General features: G+C 42.7%; 1 protein-coding gene across 3 annotated transcripts in view; it reads right to left on the bottom strand.

Annotated features, from left to right (window-relative positions):
• Window positions 1-13,682, bottom strand: part of LOC100671480 (galectin-9-like) — a 35,848-nt gene extending 22,166 nt beyond the window's left edge. For all 3 annotated transcript variants that reach the window (XM_023553443.2, XM_010594195.3, XM_010594196.3), the window contains exon 1: window positions 13,548-13,682. In XM_023553443.2, the coding sequence (XP_023409211.2) occupies window positions 13,548-13,586 (39 nt within the window). In that variant the 5' untranslated portion in view covers window positions 13,587-13,682. The remainder of the gene's footprint in view (window positions 1-13,547) is intronic.
• Window positions 13,683-14,307: the final 625 nt, after the last annotated feature.

The raw sequence follows: 14,307 nt of genomic DNA, 5'->3' as shown, positions 1-14,307 counted from the left end.
GGAGATATATATATATACATATATTAACAGTCTGCTAATAAGTAAGTTTGTCTTTGCCATTTTAAAAGGATGTATTATAAGATATGCAACAAAGTCAACCTTTAAGAGGTTTATTAAAAAGAAATTTATGTGATATAGTCAAAAGTTTTATCTGACTAAAGTTTAATTGTTTAATTTATGATCTTTTTTGGAGCTTTACATTAAATAAAACATAAAACAAAGAATTGGGTTTCTTACTGTTAAAATAACAAAATTTTCTTTGCTTTTTGAGTTAAAGTGTTAATTTATTCTTTGTGTAATCTGTCTTGAAGGCAGAGGTTTGTCCTCTCATTAGAAAAAGATCCCTGAGTTGAAAACCAAGCTTCATGGCTTTTAGGAAAAAAAAAAAAGGTAAGGTTTTTTACTTTAAGACCTTTGGTTAAATAACTTAAGTATTGTTTCACAGTGGCCTGTAATAAACTCCTGACAACTCTGAAACTTCGTGAAAGCCACAAAAAACTTTTATAAAAGAAAAAAGGCTAAAAAGTCTTATTTAATAAATTATATGGAACGTGTCAAAATCAAGAGAAATGCCTGATTCTCTTTGGGTTAAAATTTATATGTTAGTATTTTCTCTTGTGTTTTTGCCTAATATTAGACAGCAAATGAATGATATTATGTCACAATTTTATTAATATTTCTTAATTGCTAACTTGGTTGCAATTTTATCAAAGCCAAGGGTTCGGCTGGGAATTCACATCATTTACCTAGGAAGTTTTCTTTTATTACTATTCAAGGATTTAAAGATTTGATAATCTTGGTATATCCTTGCTGTATCCTGACTTGGTATATCCTGGTTTTATATCTCAAGATCATTATGTATTATATCTGAAGCTCTTTAAATATACAGTTAACGGTTATATTTAGAGAAAAGATATTTTTATCTAAAGGTTTTTTTTTTTTTTTAACTGATTTTATTTGGCCTTTATGTTGTAATTAATTTCTATCAGGTCTTTCACTCCCAGAAACTATAAAAGTATTATTTTTTTTATTAACTTTTATTAAGCTTCAAGTGAACGTTTACAAATCCAGTCTGTCACATATAAGTTTACATACATCTTACTCCGTACTCCCACCTGCTTTTCCCCTATTGAGTCAGCCCTTTCAGTCTCTGCTTTCGTGACAATTTTGCCAGCTTCCCTCTCTCTCTATCCTCCCATCCCCCCTCCAGACAAGAGTTGCCAACACACTCTCAAGTGTCCACCTGATATAATTAGCTCACTCCTCATCAGCATCTCTCTCCCACCCGCTGTCCAGTCCCTTTCATGTCTGATGAGTTGTCTTCGGGGATGGTTCCTGTCCTGTGCCAACAGAAGGTCTGGGGAGCATGGCCGCCGGGATTCGTCTAGTCTCAGTCAGACCATTAAGTATGGTCTTTTTATGAGAATTTGGGGTCTGCATCCCACTGATCTCCTGTTCCCTCAGGAGTTCTCTGTTGTGCTCCCTGACAGGGCAGTCATCGATTGTGGCCGGGCACCAACTAGTTCTTCTGGTCTCAGGATGATGTAGGTCTTTGGTTCATGTGGCCCTTTCTGTCTCTTGGGCTCTTAGTTGTCGTGTGGCCGCTTGTTAGCATTTCAGACCCCAGATGCCACATTTCAAAGTGGGATGCAGAATGTTTTCATAATAGAATTATTTTGCCAATTGACTTAGAAGTCCCCTCAAACCATGTTCCCCAGACCCCCGCCCCTGCTCCGCTGACCTTTGAAGCATTCCTTTTATCCCGGAAACTTCTTTGCTTTTGGTCCAGTCCAATTGAGCTGACCTTCCATGTATTGAGTGTTGTCTTTCCCTTCACCCAAAGCAGTTCTTATCTACTGATTAATCAATAAAAAACCCTCTCCCTCCCTCCCTCCCTCCCCGCTTCGTAACCACAAAAGTATGTGTTCTTCTCAGTTTTTACTATTTCTCAAGATCTTATAATAGTGGTCTTATACAATATTTGTCCTTTTGCCTCTGACTCATTTCGCTCAGCATAATGCCTTCCAGGTTCCTCCATGTTATGAAATGTTTCACAGATTCGTCACTGTTCTTTATCGATGCGTAGTATTCCATTGTGTGAATATACCACAATTTATTTACCCATTCATCCGTTGATGGACACCTTGGTTGCTTCCAGCTTTTTGCTATTGTAAACAGAGCTGCAATAAACATGGGTGTGCATATATCTGTTTGTGTGAAGGCTCTTGTATCTCTAGGGTATATTCCGAGGAGTGGGATTTCTGGGTTGTATGGTAGTTCTATTTCTAACTGTTTAAGATAACGCCAGATAGATTTCCAAAGTGGTTGTACCATTTGACATTCCCACCAGCAGTGTATAAGAGTTCCAATCTCTCCGCAGACTCTCCAACATTTATTATTTTGTGTTTTTTGGATTAATGCCAGCCTTGTTGGTGTGACATGGAATCTCATCATAGTTTTAATTTGCATTTCTCTAATGGCTAATGATTGAGAGCATTTTCTCATGTATCTGTTGGCTGCCTGAATATCTTCTTTAGTGAAATGTGTGTTCATATCCTTTGCCCACTCCTTGATTGGGTTGTTTGTCTTTTTGTGGTTGAGTTTTGACAGAATCATGTAGATTTTAGAGATCAGGCGCTGGTCTGAGATGTCATAGCTGAAAATTCTTTCCCAGTCTGTAGGTGGTCTTTTTACTCTTTTGGTGAAGTCTTTAGATGAGCACAGGTGTTTGATTTTTAGGAGCTCCCAGTTATCGGGTTTCTCTTCATCATTTTTGGTAATGTTTTGTATTCTGTTTATGCCTTGTATTAGGGCTCCTAGGGTTGTCCCTATTTTTTCTTCCATGATCTTTATCGTTTTAGTTTTTATGTTTAGGTCTTTGATCCACTTGGAGTTAGTTTTTGTGCATGGTGTGAGGTATGGGTCCTGTTTCATTCTTTTGCAAATGGATATCCAGTTATGCCAGCACCATTTGTTAAAAAGACTATCTTTTCCCCAATTAACTGACACTGGGCCTTTGTCAAATATCAGCTGCTCATACGTGGATGGATTTATATCTGGGTTCTCAATTCTGTTCCATTGGTCTATGTGCCTGTTGTTGTACCGGTACCAGGCTGTTTTGACTACTGTGGCTGTATAATAGGTTCTGAAATCAGGTAGAGTGAGGCCTCCCACTTTCTTCTTCTTTTTCAGTAGTGCTTTGCTTATCCGGGGCTTCTTTCCCTTCCATATGAAATTGGTGATTTGTTTCTCTATCCCCTTAAAATATGACATTGGAATTTGGATCGGAAGTGGGTTATATGTATAGATGGCTTTTGGTAGAATAGACATTTTTACTATGTTAAGTCTTCCTATCCATGAGCAAGGTATGTTTTTCCACTTAAGTATGTCCTTTTGAATTTCTTGTAGTAGAGCTTTGTAGTTTTCTTTGTATAGGTCTTTTACATCCTTGGTAAAATTTATTCCTAAGTATTTTATCTTCTTGGGCGCTACTGTGAATGGTATTGATTTGGTTATTTCCTCTTCGGTGTTCTTTTTGTTGATGTAGAGGAATCCAAGTGATTTTTGTATGTTTATTTTATAACCTGAGACTCTGCCAAACTCTTCTATTAGTTTCAGTAGTTTTCTGGAAGATTCCTTAGGGTTTTCTGTGTATATGATCATGTCATCTGCAAATAGTGATAATTTTACTTCCTCCTTGCCAATCCGGATACCCTTTATTTCTTTGTCTAGCCTAATTGCCCTGGCTAGGACTTCAAGTATGATGTTGAATAAGAGCGGTGATAAAGGGCATCCTTGTCTGGTTCCCATTCTCAAGGGAAATGCTTTCAGGTTCTCTCCATTTAGAGTGATATTGGCTGTTGGCTTTGCATAGATGCCCTTTATTATGTTGAGGAATTTTCCTTCAATTCCTATTTTGGTAAGAGTTTTTATCATAAATGGGTGTTGGACTTTGTCAAATGCCTTTTCTGCATCAATTGATAAGATCATGTGGTTTTTATCTTCTGTTTTATTTATGTGATGAATTACATTAATGGTTTTTCTGATATTAAACCAGCCTTGCATACCTGGTATAAATCCCACTTGATCATGGTGAATTATTTTTTTGATGTGTTGTTGGATTCTATTGGCTAGAATTTTGTTGAGGATTTTTGCATCTATGTTCATGAGGGATATAGGTGTATAATTTTCTTTTTTTGTAATGTCTTTACCTGGTTTTGGTATCAGGGAGATGGTGGCCTCATAGAATGAGTGGGGTAGTATTCCGTCATTTTCTATGCTTTGAAATACCTTCAGTAGTAGTGGTGTTAACTCTTCCCTGAAAGTTTGGTAGAACTCTGCAGTGAAGCCGTCCGGGCCAGGGCTTTTTTTTGTTGGAAGTTTTTTGATTACCGTTTCAGTCTCTTTTTTTGTTATGGGTCTATTTAGTTGTTCTACTTCTAAATGTGTTAGTTTAGGTAGGTAGTGTTTTTCCAAGAATTCATCCATTTCTTCTAGGTTTTCAAATTTGTTAGAGTACAATTTTTCGTAGTAATCTGAAATGATTCTTTTAATTTCATTTGGTTCTGTTGTGATGTGGTCCTTCTCGTTTCTTATTCGGGTTATTTGTTTCCTTTCCTGTATTTCTTTAGTCAGTCTAGCCAATGGTTTATCAATTTTGTTAATTTTTTCAAAGAACCAGCTTTTGGCTTTGTTAATTCTTTCAATTGTTTTTCTGTTCTCTAATTCATTTAGTTCAGCTCTTATTTTTAGTATTTGTTTCTTCTGGTGCCTGATGGGTTCTTTTGTTGCTCACTTTCTATTTGTTCAAGTTGTAGGGACAGTTCTCTGATTTTGGCTCTTTCTTCTTTTTGTATGTGTGCATTTATCGATATAAATTGGCCTCTGAGCACTGCTTTTGCTGTGTCCCAGAGGTTTTGATAGGAAGTATTTTCATTCTCGTTGCATTCTATGAATTTCCTTATTCCCTCCTTGATATCTTCTATAACCCAGTCTTTTTTCAGGAGGGTTTTCATTGTTCATTTTCCAAGTATTTGATTTCTTTTCCCTAGTTTTTCTGTTATTGATTTCTAGTTTTATTGCCTTGTGGTCTGAGAAGATGCTTTGTAATATTTCGATGTTTTGGACTCTGCCAAGGTTTGTTTTATGACCTAATATGTGGTCTATTCTAGAGAACATTCCATGTGCGCTAGAAAAAAAAGTATACTTTGCTGCAGCTGGGTGGAGAGTTCTGTATAAGTCAATGAGGTCAAGTTGGTTGATTGTTGTAAGTAGGTCTTCCGTGTCTCTATTGAGCTTCTTACTGGATGTCCCGTCCTTCTCCGAAAGTGGTGTGTTGAAGTCTCCTACTATAATTGTGGAGGTGTCTATCTCACTTTTCAATTCTGTTAAAATTTGATTTATGTATCTTGCAGCCCTGTCATTGGGTGCATAAATATTTAACATGGTTATGTCTTCCTGATCAATTGTCCCTTTTATCATTATATAGTGTCCTTCTTTATCCTTTGTGGTGGATTTAAGTCTAAAGTCTATTTTGTCAGAAATTAATATTGCTACTCCTCTTCTTTTTTGCTTATTGTTTGCTTGATATATTTTTTTCCATCCTTTGAGTTTTAGTTTGTTTGTGTCTCTAAGTCTAAGGTGTGTCTCTTGTAGGCAGCATATAGATGGATCGTGTTTCTTTATCCAGTCCGTGACTCTCTGTCTCTTTATTGGTGCATTTAGTCCATTTACATTCAGGGTAATTATAGATAAATAAGTTTTTAGTGCTGTCATTTTGATGCCTTTTCATGTGTGTTGTTGGCAATTTCATTTTTCCACATACTTTTTTGTGCTGAGACGTTTTTCTTATTAAATTGTGAGATCCTCATTTTCATAGTGTTTGACTTTATGTTAGTTGAGTCGTTACGTTTTTCTTGGCTTCTATCTTGAGTTACGGAGTTGTTATAACTTTTTATGGTTACCTTATTATCTACCCCTATTTTTCTAAGTAAAAACCTAACTTGTATCGTTCTATATCGCCTTGTATCACTCTCCATCTGGCAGTTCAATGCCTCCTGTATTTAGTCCCTCTTTTTGATTATTGTGATCTTTTACCTATTGACTTCCATGATTCCCTGTTATGTGTATTATTTTTTTTTTAATTAATCTTAATTTGTTTGTTTTTGTGATTTCCCTATTTGAGTTGATATCAGGACGTTCTGTTTTGTGACCTTGTATTGTGCTGGTATCTGATATTATTGGTTTTCTGACCAAACAATATCCTTTAGTATTTCTTGTAGCTTTGGTTTGGTTTTTGTAAATTCTCTAAACTTGTGTTTATCTGTAAATATCTTAATTTCTCCTTCATATTTCAGAGACAGTTTTGCTGGATATATGATCCTTGGCTGGCAGTTTTTCTCCTCCAGTGCTCTGTATATGTCGTCCCATTCCCTTCTTGCCTGCATGGTTTCTGCTGAGTAGTCTGAACTTATTCTTATAGATTCTCCGTTGAAGGAAACCTTTCTTTTCTTCCTGGCTGCTTTTAAAATTTTCTCTTTATCTTTGGTTTTGGCGAGTTTGATGATAATATCTCTTGGTGTTTTTCTTTTTGGATCAATCTTAAATGGGGTTCGATGAGCATCTTGGATAGATATCCTTTCGTCTTTCATGATGTCAGAGAAGTTTTGTGTCAGGAGTTCTTCAACTATTTTCTCTGTGTTTTCTGTCCCCCCTCCCTGTTCTGGGACTCCAATCACTCGCAAATTATCCTTCTTGATAGAGTCCCACATGATTCTTAGGGTTTCTTCATTTTTTTTAATTCTTTTATCTGATTTTTTTTCAGCTATGTTGGTGTTGATTCCCTGGTCCTCCAGATGTCCCAGTCTGCGTTCTAATTGCTCGAGTCTGCTCCTCTGACTTCCTATTGCGTTGTCTAATTCTGTAATTTTATTGTTAATCTTTTGGATTTCTACATGCTGTCTCTCTATGGATTCTTGCAACTTATTAATTTTTCCACTATGTTCTTGAATAATCTTTTTGAGTTCTTCAACTGTTTTATCAGTGTGTTCCTCGGCTTTTTCTGCAGTTTGCCTTATTTCGTTTGTGATGTCTTGAAGCATTCTGTAAATTAGTTTTTTATATTCTGTATCTGATAATTCCAGGATTGTATCTTCATTTGGGAAAGATTTTGATTCTTTTGTTTGGGGGGTTGGAGAAGCTGTCATGGTCTGCTTCTTTATGTGGTTTGATATGGACTGCTGTCTCTGAGCCATCACTGGGTAACTAGTTTTTCCAGAAAATCCACTAAAAAAAAATGCAGTCAGATCCCTATCAGAGTTCTCCCTCTGGCTCAGGCTATTCGGATGTTAATGAAGCTGCCTGGGGAGGGTGGGGGAGGGATCAGAGAGATAGGAGAGTAGCACCTCAGAATATAGCCAGAGTTGCTTGTCTTGCTTGGAATGACTATTATATCTGAGATTTCCGTGGGGCGCGTCGCCTTTGTGTGCTGGCTGTGTAGAGATTGCCCCCGGGGGGTCTGGCCCACTGGAGTCACGGTCAGATCCTCCGCTGCCAGCCCCACGCCCAACGTCAAGGTTCCCCTACTGGGACAGTGCACTCTCAACTTCAAAATCAGTCGCTGCCTCCCGGGGACTCCCTGTCCCACCAGCTGCGTCGCTGTGCCTCCTCCGAGAACCGGCTGGGCCCCCCCCCCGGGGTCAGCTCAGGCGAGCGGAGCAGCTCCCCGCGTCTGCGCCGTGACCCGCGCGTCCCGGCTGGGACGCCGCTCTCCCCACTCCAAGACCAGTCGCTGCCCCCCGGGGACCTCCCCCACCAGCCGCGTCGCCACATCGCCTGCGTGAACCAGCTGGGCCCCCCCCGGGGCTAGTTCAGGGGGATGGAGCAGCTTTCCGCGCCTATGCCGTGCCTGCGCCCAATCAAAATTCCGGCGGGACGGTTCCCCGGCTGGGACGCCACTCTCCCCGCTCCAAGACCCGTCACTGTCTCCCAGGGTCTTCTCCCACCAGCTGCGTCGCCACGCCGCCCGTGCGAACCGGATGGAACCCCCCTCGGGTCAGTTCAGGGGGTTGGAGCTGCTCCCCGCGCTTATGCCGTGCCCGCGCCCCACCAAAATCCCGGCGGGACGGTTCCCGGCTGGAACACTGCTCTCCCCGCTCCAAGACCAGTCACTGCCTCCCGGGGACTTCTCCACCGGCTGGGCCGCCACACCGCCCGCGCGCACTGGCTGGGCCCTCTCCCGGAATGAGTTTGGGGGCCAGGGCTGGGCCCCTTGTTTGTGCCGTCTGCCCCAAATCGGGCGCCAAAGGTCACCTGACTGGTACGCTGGCTCCAGGCTCTGAAAACAATCGCTGCCTCCCTGTATTTGTTCGTTCTCTGTCTCTAAATCTGTGTTTTTTGTTCAGGGTTCATAGATTGTTATGTATGTGATCGATTCACTTGTTTTTCCGAGTCTTTGTTGCGAGAGGGATCCACGGTAGCGTCCACCTAGTCCGCCATCTTGGCCCCGCCTCCAAGAGTATTATTTTTATAAATTAATCATGGCCATATTAAGTTTTGTCATCTGCAGATAAGCTTTTACTTTGCTGATTTGCTGAAAACATTTGTCCAAAATATCTCAACAAAAAGATGGACTATACTGGATTTGCAAAAAGGACTGTGACTAGATGGAAGAAAGTTTCCAGAACTCCTGTGCAGAAGCTGAAGGGGTCACAGACTGAGGCTGATCCAGAATCATGTGGAACAAAAATTAACTACATATGACTGAGTAAACAAAAAGAAACTATGGGCTTTTTGTGGGAGTACTGCTCATGCAGTAAGGCCCTATTTTCTGGATATAAGAAACCATTTTCCTCTCACCTAAATTATTTAACTAATGGGCTTAGATATTGTAACTCTTGAATTAGAAGTTCTTCTCTCCTAAAAACAGCTCTGTGACACTTCTGCTTTTGAGAAAGTGACCTATGACTGTTAATAGGTAAACCAAGGAGGGGCAGCTTGCCTTTGAGAAGAACACTTAGTATGTTTTAAACAGATTAACTGAAGACCTCCAACCGGAGAAGTCCACCTTACATTATCTTGTTAATCATGTATTCTCTAATGCAAACCTGGTTGTCACATCTGAATTTTTCTATACCATCTATTTCCTCTAGTCCTTTCCAACTGACAGTGAGTTTTACGTGGGAAATCTCTTGTTTAAATTCCTGGTGAATGCATGGGCAATGCACTTTGAGAATTTTAAGATTACCTTTAGATATTCATAGTAATAATGCTAATAAATATTGAACACGTAATGTTAAATTGTCACACATTATAAAACCAGAGTCAAAAAGAAACCCATTTGTCCAACACTCAGGGTATGGTTGATAGTTTTAATTCCTAGTTATGGTATAGTGGAATTAGAGAAATCATTAAGAAATTTGTCAATCATTATGGGACAAATAACAGATGAAGTTGCTAATGAGATTAAAAACACAACGGGAATCTCTGACCTCATTAGCCGAGATGACATGAGATAACAAAATAGCCTCAGGTTTTTTTATTAGCCCAAGAAAGTGTAGTTTGTACTGTAGCAAATACCTCTTGTTGCATTTGGATAAACAACACAGGAGAAGTTGAAGAGGATATACATTGTAGTAGACAATAAGCTAATTGGTTACACACAGTAACGCCCTTACAAACACTAGATTTATTTGGTTGGTTACCATCAGGAATAAGTACATGGGCTAGATCACTACAGCAAGGGATAGTAAAGTTCTTAGTCTGCATTCTGAAAAAACTTATCTTGGATTGTCTTACACACTTAAAAAAGCCTCAAAAAATACTGATGTACTTTGAGCCCACTCAGCAATGCTATTGATGGGAACTTGGCTCTTACTTAAGATCCTGGTGAAGAACCAGATGGTATCCTGTGGGAAACCAGTACCATGAGTTTAAAGGGCCTGCCAGGGCTACCATCTAAGGCTCGACTAAGTCCAGGTATTAATATCTCCAATCTCCGATCAAAAGAAACCAGTGATATAGGAGACAATGTTAGAGCTATTATTCCCTGTCCTTGAGCATAGAGAGCGTGGCTCAGCTGAAGCTGAAATCACAAAGACTCATAAAGACACATCAACTGGGCCCTGAGGTATAAAGACAACAGCTAAGACAATCTGAAAAAAAAATAAAACTTTTAGGGAGACATTCACACACACAAAAAAAAATAAATAAAATAATTTTTTTTCATAAAAGCCACTCTTTTTCTTTTAATAAATAAAAATAGGCAATTATAAAGCACGAAGAGGTCAGTAGCCACAATGAAAGGCCTAGGCCCAATATTTGCCCCTCCCCGAAAATATACCGAACAATTCTGAGCCAGGCTATAGTTCAAAATGGACACTGGTCTTGAATGATTGATGTCCAAAAAGAAATGGGTGAAGCGAGACAGAGCCCCCACAGTGCTGTATTCTTTACCTGGCTTCCTCCCCTACAGTGTTGAATTGAAAAATCATTTCCTTCCCGCGTTCCCCGCAACCCTCCTCCCCGCCCCACCCAGCTTTGCCCTTGAATCCCGCTTTACCTTGGAGGTTTATGTAAACCCCATTGCGCCAGCATAGTATGATTAAAAATAGTCACTGATGTGACTTGTATGAACTCCCTACTTGTAAACCCCTTTAAAAGCAACTTACCTGCCCGCCCTTGGCCAGCAGTCTTGGCAGCAGCAGCTCTGAGTGACTCCATTTCTTTGTACAACGAAATAAAGGTGCCTTTCCTGTTCTCCCACCTCAGTCTTTTGTTTTTTGGCCAATACAAGTCATGCTGAGTAAGAACCTCAGGTTTCTACTCTGTAACAAAGTCCTACAGGCCAGAGACTGTGTCACCAGAGGACACCCACTCCAGCACTGGCAGAGAGGAGCCCCAAAGAGGGCAGTGTGAGGCTTTCAGCCTCAGGGCTCTCCTGCCTTAGAGGTACCGAGAGCCTTATGGTGGCCAACCTCCCATGCTCTGTGTTATCTGTCCTACAGCCATAGGGCCATTTTGCTTAGCCTCAAGACACCCCCTCACCCAACCCATTTCCTAGAGTTTTTTTTTTTTTTTTTTCCCCTCCTCAGAACCTCCTTAAAGAGAAACTGTCACTGGCTAGCTGGAATCCGTTGAAACAAGTCCTACCCTCCATCCTGGCATCCCAGATGACCTTTAGCTCATTAACTCCTTCATGCATGATAAATTCTCCACCCTTGGGTGGAATACTGACATGCTAATGAATAAAAATGACTAAGTTCCTCCTGCTTGGGGAATTGAACTCTGCCTTAGAAAATGCTTACTAATCCTAAAACACTCTGCACCTGCATGTGCACCATTTTGTATTTTCAAACTGATCCTTCCTATATAAACCAGCCTCAACAAGCTGCCTGCTAGGCAGTCTCGGAGGACACCCAGCCCCGTCTGTCTCCTTGCTCAGCCAACCAATAAAGTTGTCTTTCACTCTCCTCAACTCGGTCTCTGTCTTTTTGGCCCTGATGGAGTTATGCCCAGCAGAACCTGGAGTTCCCACAACACCCTTATTAGGGGCATCTTACAGATGAGGAAACTGAGTCACAGAAAAGTTCAGTAACTTGCCCAAGGTCACACAGCTGGTCAGCAGTAGAGCTGGAATTTAAACCCCAGATCCCATGTTTTCAACTCCCACACACCACTGTCCTAGCTCACCAACTACTTCCTGAGCCAAACAGCCAGCCCCACCCTGACTGTGGCTCTAGCTTTCCTCTTGGCTCTCTGAGGAGGCAGGCTCAGGCATGGGTAAGGAGTGGAAGGCGAGATTCCCAAGCCAGGCCCTCAACTCCTGGTTACTTCTCAAAAGAACATGGAGCCACATGACCTTCTCATACAAGTCAGCATTTTGAAGGAAGTGTGGCTCTGACTGCCAAAGGTCAGGGGGTCACTTTGATGAGGCTCAACTCACCCAGCCTAAGAGAGCCTACAGCCACATGAGGGGAGGGAAAGGTCATTGGCCTTTTCTTGTCTGGGTCTGGTACTCACAGGAGGATTTTCCTTCTGGCTTGAAAATTTTGGCTTCTGAGTCAAAGAATTGGAATGTAAAAACTAGTCATGAGAATAATAAAATGTCAGAGGCTGGAGGAGCTTTGGGATACTGTCTGAGAAGAACCAGAGGGGCATAACCTGCCCAAGGTGGTGTGCTCTGAACCTGCGGTGCCCCTTGAGGTGTGGACAGGTCCTGTCCCAGGTCTCCCAGCCCCTCCATGCAGGTCTCTCACCAGGAGCCTGAACAGGTTGGCTGAGAGGGCACCGGCAATAGCTGAGGCCGGACAGGGGTCTCTGCTAACCAGGGCTCGAATGTGAGGCCCTAGCAACTTTCCCTCCCTCAGTTCTATGCTGCTGCCCATCTGCCCTTACTGCCTCCCCCAGCCCAGGAAGGGTTCTGTCAGCACACTGCTCCAGCCCCACAGGAAACTCTCTGCCAAGGCGAGGAGAGGTTCCTACCACAGAACCAGCCCAGGACACAGCAACCGCAGAAGCCTCCTGGGCCTGGAGCTGCTACTTCCCCTCATTCTCCCCATTATTCCTCTCTCTCAGGGTAAATCAAGGCACCTTCCTTCTCTGCCACTTACCATCTTTGGATAGCTGGCAAGGGCCTCAGCCTTCCTGAGTCTCAGTTTTTTTTATATATGAAATGGGGATAACAAGCCTCACAGGGTTTGAGCAAGGCCATCTGCAGACAGGGCTTAAGCGAACATGGAAAAATGGTGCAGAGGTTGCCCTCTGCTCCCCACGCTGCAGTGACAGTTCCCTCTCCTTTCACTCCTGACACTGCCCCCTCCACAAACACCGTTGACTCGCCTTGCCTTGTTAACACCGACTCACCCCTCAGGGTGCAGACACCTCCTCGGGAGGTCTTCCCTATTGCCCCCAGGTTCCTACTGCACTTACAATGCACTCACGGTGTGTGAGGCACTGAATTGAGCGCTCCAGATATGCTACCTTGTGTAACCCTTATCCCAGCCCTGAGAGGTGGGCTCAAGAATCATCCCCATTTTACAGAAGAGGAAGCTGAGCACAGAGTGGTGAAAGTAACTTGCCTGAGGTCACTCAATTAGTAAATGGATGAACCAGGACTTGAACCAAGGGAGGCCTTCTCCAAAGTAAGTGCTAGGTTGTTATCACTCCTAGAGCCCTGCTTCCTTCCCCTTTCATACAACCCATTGCCCTTTTAGTTATTACATATGCCTGTCTCCCCCCAACTCCCACCCCCAGCACCTAGGACAGGACAGGCACCCAGAGGGAGCTGAGTAAACTTCTGTTAGACCAATGCACAAATCATGATTATCATCTCTTAGTCCCTGAAAGGCACTGGGGAGACCCAGGTGGAATAGAAGTAGCATCAGAATTGCCCCATCTGGCATTTCTCCCCTTCTTGAGTCTCTTTGGGATGCCCCCACTAGCTTCTGCCACCCAAGAATTGCTTCCTCAGAGACCCAGAGCTCCTTTCCCTGGCTGTGGCAGCAGCCCGGCTGGCCAGCACCACCACATGCTGTAGCCCCAGGACTCACCGGGTTCAGGTAAGGAGGCTGGGCACTGCTGAAAGCCATCTCTCTGTGCCTCTGGGGCTACTGCTGCTTTTCCCACCTGCCAGGCAGTCCTCTGCACAGTGGGAGGACTTTACAATGAAAGAGAAACCAAAGCAACTTGGCAGATATTCAATGGGGAGGAGCTGGGAGCAAGAGGAAGTGAGTCTGAGAGAGGGAGAAAGATAGAATGCTGGGAGGTGATGGCTTAGGGAGGAGGGATGAGGATGGGACCCGGGGAGAGGGTAGTGGTTACTGCCAACACCAGTAATCTTTTCTTCCTCTCAGTGACCTTGCACCTCCCCCGCAAAGCTAACCATATTTCGTTCACATACGTTCAAAAGTGTCTGACCATATCATAAGATGGAGGTTTCTAGATGACGCCTAACTTATGCTATGTGACTACGCGTCTGACCATGCTGGGTTACAGTGTCCAGAAAAAATGGGGCTGCTTGAAAGGGCCCACATGGCTGGGCATTGCCCCTGTGCACACTCCCAGAATCACCACCACCACCCGCGGGGTGTGAAGCCTGGTTGTATCCATTTTACACATACAGAAACTAATCTCAAAAAGCCTAATGGACATGCCCCAAATCACACAGCTAATTATTAATGGCCTCTTGAGCCATATAGGTTAACTCACTCAGCTGTTGACCGAAAGGTTGGTGATTCAAGTCCACCCAGAGGGGCCTTGGAAGAAAGGCCCGGTGATCTGCTTCCAAAAAACCAGCCATCGAAAATCCTG

This window comes from Loxodonta africana, chromosome 18 (assembly GCF_030014295.1).
Source record: "Loxodonta africana isolate mLoxAfr1 chromosome 18, mLoxAfr1.hap2, whole genome shotgun sequence".
Lineage (NCBI taxonomy): Eukaryota > Metazoa > Chordata > Mammalia > Proboscidea > Elephantidae > Loxodonta > Loxodonta africana.
The sequence above is the reverse complement of the archived record's forward strand: the minus strand, read 5'-3'. Positions and strand labels throughout refer to the sequence as shown.